A 15,648-nucleotide genomic window follows, 5' to 3' on the forward strand; every position below is an offset into this window, starting at 1 on the left:
TAATAAGCCTGATATTAAACAGATTAAAAAGCACAGTGTTATTTAACATAGAAAAAGTCCAACCATTGATGATGTATAGGTTCCATAAGGAGATATTTAACATTAACAGAAGGAGTCTTCAGTGTCTCTGCTTTGTAACTGTCTTCTGAGGACAGAGAACTTTGCACTTGCATTTCCCCCGTAATATAACAAACTGTTTTTTTTTTTTTTTTTTTTTTGTCTTAATAATTCCAGTAGATAGAGAAAATGAGAGGCTGGTGAGGGAATAACTGTTTACACTTGCTATAATGTAAGTGATGAGAGAAATTTGTCTCATGGATGTTTCATAACATTAAACGTAAACCGATAAAATGGATAAAACTATAAACTGAAAAAAATGTGTGATTTGTCATTTATTATTACATTTTAAAAATGGAATCATTGACAAGTCGCAGTGGTATGAGAAGAATAAAAACTTTTTGACAGTCCTGTTAAGAGAAACTAATCAAATTTTGGATAATAACAGTAATTACAATTCTCATCATTGATTATTTGAGCACGTAGCATGTCGTTTTATTCTTTGGCTTATGTTAGTCTGGAAGTGGACAATGTCCATAGTGGATGCAGCCTCAACCCTAAATTCTGTGTTATGTGACTAATGAGTAACAGATGGACATTTAGTATCCAATATATCATCTGGGGCGGCACGGTGGTGTAGTGGTTAGCGCTGTCGCCTCACAGCAAGAAGGTCCTGGGTTCGAGCCCAGTGGCCGGCGAGGGCCTTTCTGTGCGGAGTTTGCATGTTCTCCCCGTGTCCGTGTGGGTTTCCTCCGGGTGCTCCGGTTTCCCCCACAGTCCAAAGACATGCAGGTTAGGTTAACTGGTGACTCTAAATTGACCGTAGGTGTGAATGTGAGTGTGAATGGTTGTCTGTGTCTATGTGTCAGCCCTGTGATAATCTGGCGACTTGTCCAGGGTGTACCCCGCCTTTCGCCCGTAGTCAGCTGGGATAGGCTCCAGCTTGCCTGCGACCCTGTAGAACAGGATAAAGCGGCTGCAGATGATGAGATGAGATATATCATCCATCCATCCATCCATCCATTCATCTGATGAGCCCTTATTATCCATTCATAAGGAGAACAAGAGACAGATCATATCAAGCAAAATTGTATCAGACTGATGCAGACTTTGTCTCCGGACAGATTTGGGTTAACGTAAGAGACAGTGTAATAGGAGGACAGAGAGAGGAAGAGGAGACAGATGAAAGATTAATGTTCTTGCATTTTAATGAAGTGTGGCTTGTGCCATACTCGACTTTAACCAGAACCATCTGTGTGGCCCGAGGTCTGTAGTGGAACACACTGAACCCCCTACAGACACAAACACACACACTCTTATCCATGAGACTCTTTGGTTAAAACAAACAAACAAACAAACAAAAAAAACCTTTTGTACCGTACAGTAATTTGGTGTATACAAAGATTTTGCATTTTTATAGTGATTGTTATGAAATAATGGACTTTTCTCTCAAGTGCTCATGCACAAAATTGTCCAAAATCTTTGTCATAAGTGTTATTACTATTCAACATTCCAAAAGCTAGAATGCACAGAATCTGTTCAGACCAAGTCCTTGGTAGTCATTAGTTCTGTGTTGTATTCATATGGTACGGACAGGGAAACATAATGTACTGTGAGCCAACTTTAGCTAGAACGCCATACACACTATTGCTTTGTAAACATTGTAGCTAGCGACTAATTAGGCCAGCTCTTTATGTCTTTATACAACCCCAGATCAAGAAAAGTTGGGCTGGTATGGAAAATGCATATAGAAAAGACAGCAGTGATTTCTAAATTGACTTTGATTTGTATTACATTGCAGACAGAATGGGCGACTCGGTGGTGTAGTGGTTAGCGCTGTCACCTCACAGCAAGATGGTCCTGGGTTTGAGCCCAGCGGCTGGCGAGGGCCTTTCTGTGCGGAGTTTGCATGTTCTCCCCGTGTCCGCGTGGGTTTCCTCCGGGTGCTCCGGCTTCCCCCACAGTCCAAAGACATGCAGGTTAGGTTAATTGGTGGCTCTAAATTGACCGTAGATGTGAGTGTGAATGGTTGTTTGTCTCTGTGTCAGCCCTGTGATGACCTGGCGACTTGTCCAGGGTATTGAGGTTTTTCACCCACGTGACCAAGTCATGTGATGCATCGTTAGGCTGCCATTTTGGACGTCACGGCTCGAATCAGTTTGAATGCGAGGAAGGTGACAAACGAAAAACATAAAAGAAAAAGGAGCGAGATGCAGAAAACACCTTCACTATCCAGCGACGTAGGGCATTTACAGGGCGAGCAGAGGGAGAGGTATTTGCAAAAATTGAGGTTAGCAGGCTTAGAGAACGACGTTTACCTGCTTCCACCAGGATTGTTCACTGACGTACGGAAGTACACGAAGCCCTCGTCTTTACCTGACTTCGGCCCACATGATCTGTATACCTATGTCGTTAAAAACCCATCGCCATACACAGGTATTGATCTGAAAGCGTATAAGAGTTTGGATGCCTACAAATATTTTGTGTCAGGCTGGGTAACATGCCTACATCAGCGGGTCGTCCCTGGAGCCGGTGGTCGCCATCTTATTACAGCTAAAGTTTGTTCACATTTTCATTTACTTTCGGTCCTCAGGAGAAACAAAATGTTATTAAATGTCATTGAAATAACTTCTTAGTCTGTTGAGACATGGCCCGTTATAAATTTGCTGTTACCAGGCAATGACCAAGAACTGTATTATTAGGGTCGGTGTCTGTGTTGTAGCAGTGTACTAGCAGCTAGCTGTTAGCACTAGCTAATGTCAACAACATAGTAGCTAGTATGTTACTGTAGCAATGTTTACATTCAGTCATTTGGATGACTGTTAAAACCTTTCAGTCTCAAGTTTTTCCTTTACTGTATTTACTAGTTTACTGTAATTATGATCCGGCAGCTATTTACACCGGATCCAGTGTAAATAGCTGCCGGAGCGCGCTCCGACTTGCTCCCCCTCAAATTAAGCAGCGCGCTCCAGCTTGCTCCCGGAGCACTCCGGGAGCAAGCCGGAGCGCGCTGCTTAATTTGAGGGGGAGCAAGCCGGAGCGCGCTCCGGAACCTCGGCCGGAGCACTCCGGGAGCAAGCCGGAGCGTGCTGCTTAATTTGAGGGGGAGCAAGCCGGAGTGCGCTCCGGAACCTCGCCCAGAGCACTCCGGGAGCAAGCCGGAGCGTGCTGCTTAATTTGAGGGGGAGCAAGCCGGAGCGCGCTCCGGAACCTCGGCCAGAGCACTCCGGGAGCAAGCCGGAGCGCGCTGCTTAATTTGAGGGGGAGCAAGCCGGAGCGCGCTCCGGCAGCTATTTACACTGGATCCGGTGTAAATAGCTGCCGGATCATAATTACAGTAAACTAGTAAATACAGTAAAGGAAAAACTTGAGACTGAAAGGTTTTAACAGTCATCCAAATGACTGAATGTAAACATTGCTACAGTAACATACTAGCTACTATTTTGTTGACATTAGCTAGCTTGACCTTCAAAATGGCGGACACCGGGGCGTCACGTGACCCTGTGACGTCAGGTGAAATACCTCAATACCCTGCCTCTCGCCCATAGTCAGCTGGGATAGGCTCCAGCTTGCCTGCGACCCTGTAGAACAGGATAAAGCGGCTACAGATAATGGATGGATGTCAACAGGTGATTGTAATCATGATTTGGTACAAAATCGGTATCCAGGAAAGGCCTAGTTTTTGAGGAGCAAAGATGGACTGAGGATCTCCACTTTGTCAACAAATGCATGCGAAAATTATTGAAATGTTTAACAACAATGTTCCTCAAAGAAAGAGATGAAGTAATTTGGATATTTCATCCTCTACAGTGCATATTCTCATTCAGTGATTCAAGGAATCTGGAGGAATTTCAGTGCATAAAGGGCAAGGGCACAAGCCTAAGCTGAACACCCATAATCTCTGATCCCTTAGATGGCACTGCATCAAGAACAGTCATTCATCTATAGCTGATATAACCACATGGGCTCAGGATTAATTTGGCAAACCTTTATCAAGCACTTCAATGTTGACTTCTCTGGGCTCAAAGATATCTGGGATGGACCATCACATAGTGAAAACATGTATTGTAGTCAAATTAATCTCTATTCCAGGTCTCTTTTTGTAAGATATTGGCACTTTGTGCTCCAGACCAAAGACGAAAAGGATCATCCAGACTGTTACCAGCAACAGGTCCCAAAGCCAGGGTCTGTAGATTTGGTAGATCTCTATTCATAATGTTTATTTGCATTGACGCTGTGAATCATTTGTGACACAGCAAAAGTTCCCTTTTCTACCAGTATTCTAGTTATGCAGTATCAGTGTATACATGACACCGATTTTTCTGTCTGTCTCTCTCTCTCTCTCTCTCTCTCTCTCTCTCTTTTTTTTATTTTTTTAAACCCTCGCTTTGTTCCAAGTTGGTCATCGGTAATTACCACCTTTCAGCTTGTTCTTTTTTTCTCACAAGAGTAAGTTATCCATCTCTCTTGGACTCCTGGTATCATCAGGTTTGGCTGTGATCTCAACAGGCTGAACTCTTCCATCCATCATCTATATTGCTTATCTGTCAGGGTCACAGGGGAAGCTGGAGCCAATCCCAGATGACTTCGGGCAAGATACAGGGTACACCCTGGGCAGGTCGCCAATCTATCACAGGGCTAAGACAGAGACGAACAACCATTCACACTCTCACATTCACACAGAGGGGCAATTTAGAGTAACCAGTTGACCTCATCCACATGTCTTTGGACTGGACTGTGGGAGAAAAATGGAGCACCCAGAGGAAACCAACGTGAGCAAGGGGAGAACATTCAAACTCCACACAGAAAGGCCCCAGTTGGCCATGAGGTTTGAACCCAGAACCTTCTTGCTGTAAGGTGACAGGGCTAACCAAGTGCACCACTGTTTATGAGGCACCATCTTGAAACCCAAAATATTTTACATTTCATCAGTGAATGCTACTTGGTGGAATAATTCTACTAAAGCCAACTTTACACTCATGATTACATTATGTTTATTGTCATGGACAAAATCTCATATTGTAAAATAATTCTTTGATGGTGAGTGTAGATTGCCAGTCTTATGTTTTATCCACACCACCTCGTCTTCGAAAAAAATCCCTTCCACGCATAACCGAACATCTGCGTTTTCAATCACATTCATAAACATTCCAAACCTGTAGATGGCATTCTTTCTCCAAATCCTACCCCCTAATCACATCAGAATAGCCCTCTGTTGGCGTCACTTCTGCCTAAACATAAAACTTGGCGCCAAGCTTGTTCGTCTGGACAGACTCGGAGACAGAATTGCTTCTAAACACAATTTTGGAGTATAAACTTCAAAAGACGCAAGAAAACGTTGATTGGGAATCTTGTCAAAGCAAATATGTGGACATATTGACCGTTTTTGGAGCAGTATCCCGCGGAGAGTTCTAACGACTTCCCTCATGAAAGGGGCGAGCTAGTCAGGGCAGATTTGTTGTCATTTTTTTGACGCAGATTGTGACTTCTAAAACGCAAAACTCCGGTTATCTCTGTCTACACGAAAAGGCATACACGGAGTTTTCAAAAATCTTCACTTTGCCCGGAGTTTTTTTAAATATTCGTTTTTGATGTGTTTTCATGTGGATGACCAGCCAAAACGTAGAAAAATATCTTTGATTTAGCAGATACCCGGCTACGTGTGGACGGGGTCTTAGGCTATGTCCACTTTATCCAGGGAAATTTGAGCACATAATTATTTCTCAATTTAACCCTTCTGTCCACACTAAAACAGCATTTTCCATCACCGAAAATAATAAAATACTGTCTGAGGTGCCTAGATTTGAAAACACTGGGTTTGTGTTGTAATGTGGACAGCAAAATCAGAGAGTCTCAGAAATGATGTCTGGTTGCCATGACCCTGGCAAGAATTTGGGACACTGTGCAACACCATTTTCGACCCAAACCTGGATCTCTGATTGTAGTCACAGGTTTATCGTTAGATGATCATTTTCATCATATTGCTGGGTTTCACGTGATGTCACATCCGCCTCATTAGTTATTCAAAACTTTAGCTGGTGGTCTACCAAAGCTCAGTTGACAAAGCATTTGTACAAAGAAGGTGCATTGCTCAGATGAAAAACGCCTTACGCTTGCGTTGTTTTAGGTTGTTCGAATCGATCAAACCGTGAAACTGATAAAAGTTTCTTCAGGGTTCCCCGTGAACTAATAAAAAAGGGTGAACGAACACAGGATTTCACAAAAAGACGTTGAGAAAGGTGGCTCTTGAACCTCTCACTGAAATCGAAGGGAGCAGAGTCGAAGCATGCTGGAGTTTACAGTGATCACTTGGTGAAAGGTTTGTATCTCCCTCTCAGCTCTGTCCTTAGCGTTTTCCAAGTACTTTTCTTGCTATGTGTCGTTATTTTATGGTACTTTTTTTCTAGTCATGAAGCGCTAAAGTCCCTAGCTGTTTCTTTGTTTACTCCTCACAAAGTCCATATGATTGAAGGCCAGAACAAAATTCTTCCCCAGCCATACAGTTACAATGCGCCGTGATCATTTCTCCGTCTTGTTTAACTAAGATCCAGGTCTTTAAAGGGGTTTCTGATGGTCTTTGTGAATGATTTACCTGAGAGATAAGAGCCAACACAAGTGAGAATCAAGGGGGGCGTCGTGCCGTGGATCCGGGGACCCGGGTTCGGTTCCGACCCCGGGTCGTTTCCCGGTCCCTCCCCGTCTCTCTCTCCCGCTCGTTTCCTGTCTCTGCACTGTCCTATCCAATGGAGGTGAAAAAAGCCCCCAAAAAATCTTTAAAAAAAGTGAGAATCAAGCGAACTGTTGTTTGTTTACACTTCAACTTGCAGCGCTTCGTTGTAAAGATGCAAATGAAAAGCTTAAAAAAAAAAACATACTTACACAGGCAAAAACAATCCAGGGTTCATTCGGCAGCGACTTGATCCCGAGTTCCTTTACCCACCCACATACAAAAAAGTTGTAAGCCTCCATACTCTTCCACGCTTTCATCTGTTTTGCGGTGTAGAAGGATGTCTGCAACACCAGATAGTTCGAGATGTCGGGGAACTCGACTGAAGGGCAGTTTTTAAGATTGTATGATAAATACTTCTTTCCCAGACTGTAGGGGTCGATTCCATTGCACATAGCAATCTTCTGGATATATCTAAAGTGAGCAGCGGCTTCCAGATTACAAGCATACTCTGATAAGTTATCGCTAGTCGTTTGCACTACGGCAGCTGTTTAGACCACCGGCTATTTCACTTCTGGTAAAACTGCGAAGAAAAGTCACGTGACTGAAACTCAGCAATAATTTGACATGAAGAATATATTATTGCAGAGTTTTTACAGAATTTGGCTAAGATTTTATATGGTATAGTAATAACCTTAAAAGACTGCTATAATCACAGTCTAAATCCGGCATAAAATATACGTTTTTAGTGGTGAAGATACACTTATTTGTTTATTTTACACACTCCTAATCTCCTTGTATTTCCCTTTCCCAGATAACAGGATGGTTAAGGTGAATGGAACACGGGAGCCGTTGGAATTCAAATCCTACCAGTGGTTTGGAGCTACTGTCCGAACACACAGGGGTAAAGTAGTGGTGAGTGTTCCTGAAAAATATAGCTATATGAATGGCTCTAATGAGACTACATCAATCATGCTAATAGGCAATGTATTACTTTCGATGGAAAACTATAGTTAGACCTTGTGTTTTCCATTCCATCAATACCCATTTGAAAGATGGAGGTTTGTGAGACTAAGGCACATGCGACTGATTTACTGGATCTTAAATCGTGCATAAGATATGCGCAGTTAAGAATAGGAAAAGATGATTTATGGAGTGAGGAAATGCTGCTTTATTTTCAAGCTGTTGAAGGTTTCTTGGCGACGTAAGCATGTGGCTGATATAGAACAGTTATTAAATCCATCAAGATATAAATATATACATATAAATGATTAAATTTTAACATGAGAGCCTTGTTCAGATTGCAGTGACATTTTTGTGTGAGAATATTGTAATCTGACAAGCAGACTTTGTTGTGTGTCATGTTATGAAGACGTGATTATAAACGAGGTGTCCATGCTGTAGGATGCACATGGACAACCCCGATTCCAAAAAAGTTGGGACAAAGTACAAATTGTAAATAAAAACAGAATGCAGTAACTTACAAATCTCAAAAACTGATATTGTATTCACAATAGAACATAGACAACATATCAAATGTCGAAAGTGAGACATTTTGAAATTTCATGCCAAATATTGGCTCATTTGAAATTTCATGACAGCAACACATCTCAAAAAAGTTGGGACAGGGGCAATAAGAGGCTGGAAAAGTTAAAGGTACAAAAAAGGAACAGCTGGAGGACCAAATTGCAACTCATTAGGTCAATTGGCAATAGGTCATTAACATGACTGGGTATAAAAAGAGCATCTTGGAGTGGCAGCGGCTCTCAGAAGTAAAGATGGGAAGAGGATCACCAATCCCCCTAATTCTGCGCCGACAAATAGTGGAGCAATATCAGAAAGGAGTTCAACAGTGTAAAATTGCAAAGAGTTTGAACATATCATCATCTACAGTGCATATCATCATCAAAAGATTCAGAGAATCTGGAAGAATCTCTGTGTGTAAGGGTCAAGGCTGGAAAACCATACTGGGTGCCCGTGATCTTCGGGCCCTTAGACGGCGCTGCATCACATACAGGCATGCTTCTGTATTGGAAATCACAAAATGGGCTTAGGAATATTTCCAGAGAACATTATCTGTGAACACAATTCACCGTGCCATCCGCCGTTGCCAGCTAAAACTCTATAGTTCAAAGAAGAAGTCGTATCTAAACATGATCCAGAAGCGCAGACGTCTTCTCTGGGCCAAGGCTCATTTAAAATGGACTGTGGCAAAGTGGAAAACTGTTCTGTGGTCAGACGAATCAAAATTTGAAGTTCTTTATGGAAATCAGGGACGCCGTGTCATTCGGACTAAAGAGGAGAAGGACGACCCAAGTTGTTATCAGCGCTCAGTTCAGAAGCCTGCATCTCTGATGGTATGGGGTTGCATTAGTGTGTGTGGCATGGGCAGTTTACACATCTGGAAAGACACCATCAATGCTGAAAGGTATATCCAGGTTCTAGAGCAGGGGTGTCCAAACTGATCCATAAAGGGCCGTGTGGCTGCAGGTTTTCATTCCAGCCATGCAGCAGCACACCTGATTTGGCTTATTCAATCAACTGACACACCCACCCTTTAATCAAGGGTGGGTGTGGCTGCAAGTATTTGACTGTGTGAAGACAGTTCAGTTGATTGAATGAGCCAAGTCAGGTGTGCTGCTGCATGGCTGGAATGAAAACCTGCAGCCACACGGCCCTTTATGGATCAGTTTGGACACCCCTGTTCTAGAGCAACATGTGCTCCCATCCAGACCTTGCATTTTCCAACATGACAATGCCAAACCACATACTGCATCGATTACAGCATCATGGCTCCGCAGAAGAAGGGTCCGGGTACTGAACTGGCCAGCCTGCAGTCCAGATCTTTCACCCATAGAAAACATTTGGCGCATCATAAAACGGAAGATACGACAAAAAAGACCTAAGACAGTTGAGCAACTAGAATCCTACATTAGACAAGAATGGGTTAACATTCCTATCCCTAAACTTGAGCAACTTGTCTCCTCAGTCCCCAGACGTTTACAGACTGTTGTAAAGAGAAAAGGGGATGTCTCACAGTGGTAAACATGGCCTTGTACCAACTTTGAGATGTGTTGTTGTCATGAAATTTAAAATCACCTAATTTTTCTCTTTAAATGATACATTTTCTCAGTTTAAACATTTGATATGTCATCTATGTTCTATTCTGAATAAAATATGGAGTTTTGAAACTTCTACATCAATGCATTCCGTTTTTATTTACTATTTGTACTTTGTCCCAGCTTTTTTGGAATCGGGGCTGGAATTACAATCAGACAGGGAGAGAAGAAAAGATGGAAGCATTGTTCACAAAAAAAAAAGCCTCTCATTCAAAGTCAGTTGGGATTGACTCCAGCTTCCCAAACGATCCTGATGGATAAGCAGGACAGATAATGGATGGATGGATGGATGGATGGATGGATATTCAGGGGTTTATCCATCCATCCAACATGTACGGTTTAGCTGTAAAATTAAAAAAAAAAAAATTGACCACTTCCTGCAGTGGTATGTGAGACATCTGAAAAGTACTCCTTATTTTTATCTGATTTTTTTTTTTCAGATTTAGAAAAATGCAGTCAGAGCAAAAGCGAATGTAATTCAGCAGACAGAAAAGCCAATTCTAGTGGTCATGCTACTGCCTGGCTGGTTTTGTTTGTTTGTTTGTTTGTTTGTTTTAACTATTGCTTGCTGCCCATCTGGGGAAAAAAAACCCCAGCTAGCTAGCTAACATAAGCTACGTCCTCTCAAAATGACATGGCATCAGGACTGAATTTATAATGCATTGATAAGATAAAACTTTATTCATCCCTCAGTGAGGAAATTTACATGTTTCAGCAGCTCAAAAATAGAAAAAGAATCAGGGATAAACAGTAGCAGAAAAAGGAGTGCAATAAAAGTATAAAAAAAACTAAGAAAAAAAATATATCTACAGTGCCATGCAAAAGTATTCATCCCCCTTGGTGTTTGTCCTGTTTTGTCGCATTACAAGCTGGAATTAAAATGGATTTTTGGGGGGTTAGCACCATTTGATTTACACAACATGCCTACAACTTTAAAGGTGCACATTGTTGTTTGATTGTGAAACAAACAATAATGAAGATATAAAAACAGAAATCTGGAGTGTGCATAAGTATTTAGCCCCCTTTTGTATGGAACCTCTAATTAAGAGCTGGTCCAACCAATTCACTTCATAAGTGACGTAATTAGTTGATTAAGATCCATCTGTGTACAATCAAAGTGTCACATGATCTGTCACATGATATCTGTATAAATCAACCTATTCTGGAAGGACCCTGACTCTGCAACACTACATAGCAAGCAACATGAAAACCAAGGAGCCTCCAAACAGGTCAGAGACAAAGTTGTGGAGAAGTATAGATCAGGGTTGGGTTATAAAAAATATTCCAAACTTTGAATATCCCAGGGAGCACCATTAAATCCATTATAGCAAAATGGAAAGAATATGTCACCACTACAAACCTGACAAGAGAAGGCCACCCACCAAAACTCTCAGACCGGGCAAGGAGGGCATTAATCAGAGATGCAACAAAGACACCAAAGATAACACTGAAGGAGCTGCAAAGATCCACAGAGGAGATGGGAGTATCTGTCCATAGGACCACTTTAAGCCGTACACTCCACAGAGTGGGGCTTTATGGAAGAGTGGCCAGAAAAAAAGTCATTGCTTAAAAAAAAAATCACGTTTGGAGTTTGCCCAACAGCACGTGGCAGACTCCCCAAACACATGGAAGAAGATTCTCTGGTCAAATGAGACAAAAATTGAACTTTTTGGCCATGATGGGAAATGTCATGTGTGGCGCAAACCCAACACCCTGAGAACACCATTCCTACAGTGAAGCATGGTGGTGGCAGCATCATGCTGTGGGGATATTTTTCATCTGCAGGGACAGGAAAGCTGGTCAGGACTGAAGGAAAGATGGCTGGCACTAATTACAGGGCAATTCTGGAGGAAAACCTGTTTGAGTCAGCCAGAGGTTTGAGACTGGGATAAAGGTTCACGTTCCAGCAGGACAATGACCCTAAATATACTGCTAAAGCTACACTGGAGTGGTTTAAAGGGAAAAATTTAAATGTCTTGGAATGGCCTAGTCAAAGCCCAAACCTCAATCCAATTGAGAATCTGTGGCATAACTTGAAGATTGCTGTACACCAACACAACCCATCTAACTTGAAGGAGTTGGAGCAGTTTTGCCTTGAGGAATGGGCAAAAATCCCATTGGATAGATGTGCTAAGCTAATCGAGACATACCCCAAGAGACTTGTAGCTGTAATTGTAGCAAAAGGTGGCTGTACAAAGTATTGACTTTGATGGGGTGAATACCTATGCACACTCCAGATTTCTGTTTTTTCATCTTTAATTATTGTTTGTGTCACAATAAAAAACAATGCACACCTTTAAAGTGGTAGGCATGTTGTGTAAATCAAATGGTGCTAACCCCCCAAAAATCCATTTTAACTGAAATAGAAGTAGAAATATTGTCCGAGGTAGTGAATGTTATTTCACAGTAGATGTTTCACCAAGGTAATGAATGTTATTACACAGCTTAACATGGATAATGAGATGGAATATGTGTGTAAAGTAACCAAAAAAATGACAAACACCGGCTATGAACATAATTGCACATGACAATATAAGAGTGAGACTCAAATAAGAATATACCTATACCTTAAATAAGAATAATACTTGCAAATGAAAAGCATATCAGGGCAATTCCATGTAAATGTCAACCTCACCATGCAAAAATAAAGCAACATGTAATACATCAAAACCACTCCCAGAGATATCACCTAGGCCTGTATTTTACAGATGTGAATAAGTTGAACCAATTTGTAACCAACCTAATATGTCACTGTCAGTCTTTCTTTCTTATAATGTAAAACCCAAGCTAAAACCAACTTTGATCATGTACAATTCTATATTATTGCCACAAGCCACAGAAATGTATGCTAAAATCCACAAAACAGCAAAACAATAGCCATCCTAAATATTATTTAAGAACTTTGATAGTTTTAGCTGATATTTAGAGAGTTTTTCAAAGGGTTATGGTGGTTAAATTGCTGATTTTCTAAACATATGCCATGTCTATTTCAGATGTTAGTATTGATAATTAATTAGCATCATGTCCACTGACATATCTTAAGTTTTTTTATGGTAAAATTATATTCTCTTCTTCTCTACATCTGTTATATATACTGTATATGCTTCTATTTTGCATTGTTTTCGAAATTAGTACAACAATTTCCATTAAAAATTCTATTACTGACATCAGCTTGAGTGAAAAGTAGAATCTTTGAAATATTTACGTGAATTTCAGGGTATATTAGTATTTGGTACGTCCCCTTTTAGCGTTATTGACAAATCAAGCTGGTATGGACTCCACAAAACCTGATGATCCATTTTTTGATCAAATCCATTGGCGTGTCATCCAGGGGCGTCACTAGACCCAAGACCATACTGGGGCACAAAAGGGGCACAGGAAATGTATGCGAGCGCGCGAAGCGCGCGAGCTAAAAATTTTGCACTATATTTATATTTATATTTATATTTTTTATATAATATATATTACATTTTATGTAATATATATTATATTTTATGTAATATATATTTATATATTGATATTTATATTTAGAAACGGCCTGCTTAAAACTAGTCACTAGAGCTGTAAAACTCAAAATGATTACGAGGACACTGAATCCAGGTCAATCATTTAATAATAACAGTATGAATATTTGCAACATTTGTGATAATAGCAATGTAATACTTATACTGTTGGTAATATTGTAAAAGAACATATTAACATACAATACAACACCGCCGAGTTTTTAAACTCAACCAAGAGTACTTAATGGCCAACAGTATTCACACTTGATACCTTTTAAATCACCAAACATATCTTTGTAAGCACACGCATTTTCAGCATTGAACATCTCTAAACACAATCCAAAAGCCTCTAAAAGCACCACTGTGTGTGTGTGTGTGTGTGTGTGTTACAAAAATGACAGTGGAATTACTGTCTGCTAACCTGTAAACAGTTGAAAAACACGGAGAGATGGTTTCCCCTGCTCTGAATTTCATTGCATCTGAGGGCTGCTGGAGTCTGCGGTCCCCATAGCAACCAAGATGTTACTCATGTCACGCGCACACTTTTTTCACATTGCTTAGTGTGCGCGAGGCCAGCCAAAACTACCAATGTAAAAGCATTGTAGATGGTCTTCTTCGCGCATCGGTTAGCCTACCCCACGTTATGAATTAATTAAATTGCAGCTATTCCCAAGTTTAAAATTCAGAGCGTTTCGTCACTGGATTTTTTTTACTGGGGCACTACAGATCTATACTGGGGCACGTGCCCCAGTAAAATACCCCTGGCGACGCCGATGGTGTCATCTGAATATGTGCTTCAATCGAAGAGATTAGATGTGAGGGAAATCTGACCTTTTGTACAAATCAGTTAACGTGGTCAATGTCACACATTTGCTTACGTTTAATTAGGGATCTAAAAATAGTGCAGAATCTTGAATTAATATTTAAATATAAATATTCGAGATATTGAACATTTACTTTCTGTGTTTTCATTGTTTCAGAATTTTTCAGAGTTTTAAATGGAAAAACAAAACTATCTTGCCAGAAAAACTCATGAGCAGGCCTGGGTCAGCTAGACCTCCATTATCACAACTCCATATGCTGCTCATCTCGACCAACCAGTAGTGAGAAATCCTACATTAAAATGTGGCCACACTAACTCTCAACTCCTGTGGTATTCACTTTGAAAGTCAAAACATCCTGATAAGAAGTTGCTGACGTTTCTCAGGACAGCAGAACTCACTGAAGTGTAGCTATCAGTGCTAAGTGTAATTACAATGCCATTTTCGTTCAACAAAGTCTTTTCATATAATTTTCCCAACATATCTGAGGGAAATGTTGATATTCCTGATGGTTTTGACTTGTTTTCATTGTAAGTGTTCCTTTATATTGCCCTTGGACGAGTCACGTACGTCATGAAATCTTTTACCGCTGTGTCTTATGACGTACGCTACTCGTCATAAACACCTCCTTTTATGTACACTACCTTTCAAAAGTTTGGGGTCACTTTGAAATGTCCTTATTTTTGAAAGAAAAGCACTGTTCTTTTCAATGAAGGTCACTTTAAACTAATCAGAAATCCACTCTATACATTGCTAATGTGGTAAATGACTATTCTAGCTGCAAATGTCTGGTTTTTGGTGCAATATCTCCATAGGTGTATAGAGGCCCATTTCCAGCAACTCTCACTCCAGTGTTCTAATGGTACAATGTGTTTGCTCATTGCCTCAGAAGGCTAATGGATGATTAGAAAACCCTTGTACAATCATGTTAGCACAGCTGAAAACAGTTGAGCTCTTTAGAGAAGCTATAAAACTGACCTTCCTTTGAGCAGATTGAGTTTCTGGAGCATCACATTTGTGGGCTCGATTAAATGCTCAAAATGGCCAGAAAAATGTCTTGACTAGATTTTCTATTCATTTTACAACTTATGGTGGGAAATAAAAGGGTGACTTTTCATGGAAAACACAAAATTGTCTGGGTGACCCCACTTTTGAACAATAGTGTACCTTACATGGCACATTACTTTTACTTCACAGTGGCACATTACTGCGAGTTGGCCTAGTGGTTAGTGATCTTTTGATCGAGAGATCGCGAGTTCTATTTGCAGTCAGGTCATACCAAAGACCATCATAAAAATGGTACCCAGTTACTTGGAATACATGGACCATTGGTGTACATTGTGTTTTCAAGTACTAGTAATTCATGTTTACAGACAGGTTCTCATTGACCAGACCCGCTGTCTTGTTTTTTTTTTTTTTTTGTGGAAGTTGTTTTTGATTCCTAAAGTTTTTACTCTACAACAGTGGGGTTTTTTTTGTGA

General features: G+C 40.7%; 1 protein-coding gene across 1 annotated transcript in view; it reads left to right on the forward strand.

The window, feature by feature from the left end:
• The window catches only part of itga8 (integrin, alpha 8), a 285,429-nt gene that overhangs the window by 18,228 nt on the left and 251,553 nt on the right, over positions 1 to 15,648 (forward strand). Inside the window, exon 3 of the mRNA XM_060900203.1 lies at positions 7,539 to 7,639. Coding sequence (XP_060756186.1) covers positions 7,539 to 7,639 — 101 coding nt within the window. The remainder of the gene's footprint in view (positions 1 to 7,538; positions 7,640 to 15,648) is intronic.

The sequence above is a fragment of the Neoarius graeffei genome, chromosome 19 (assembly GCF_027579695.1).
Source record: "Neoarius graeffei isolate fNeoGra1 chromosome 19, fNeoGra1.pri, whole genome shotgun sequence".
NCBI lineage: Eukaryota > Metazoa > Chordata > Actinopteri > Siluriformes > Ariidae > Neoarius > Neoarius graeffei.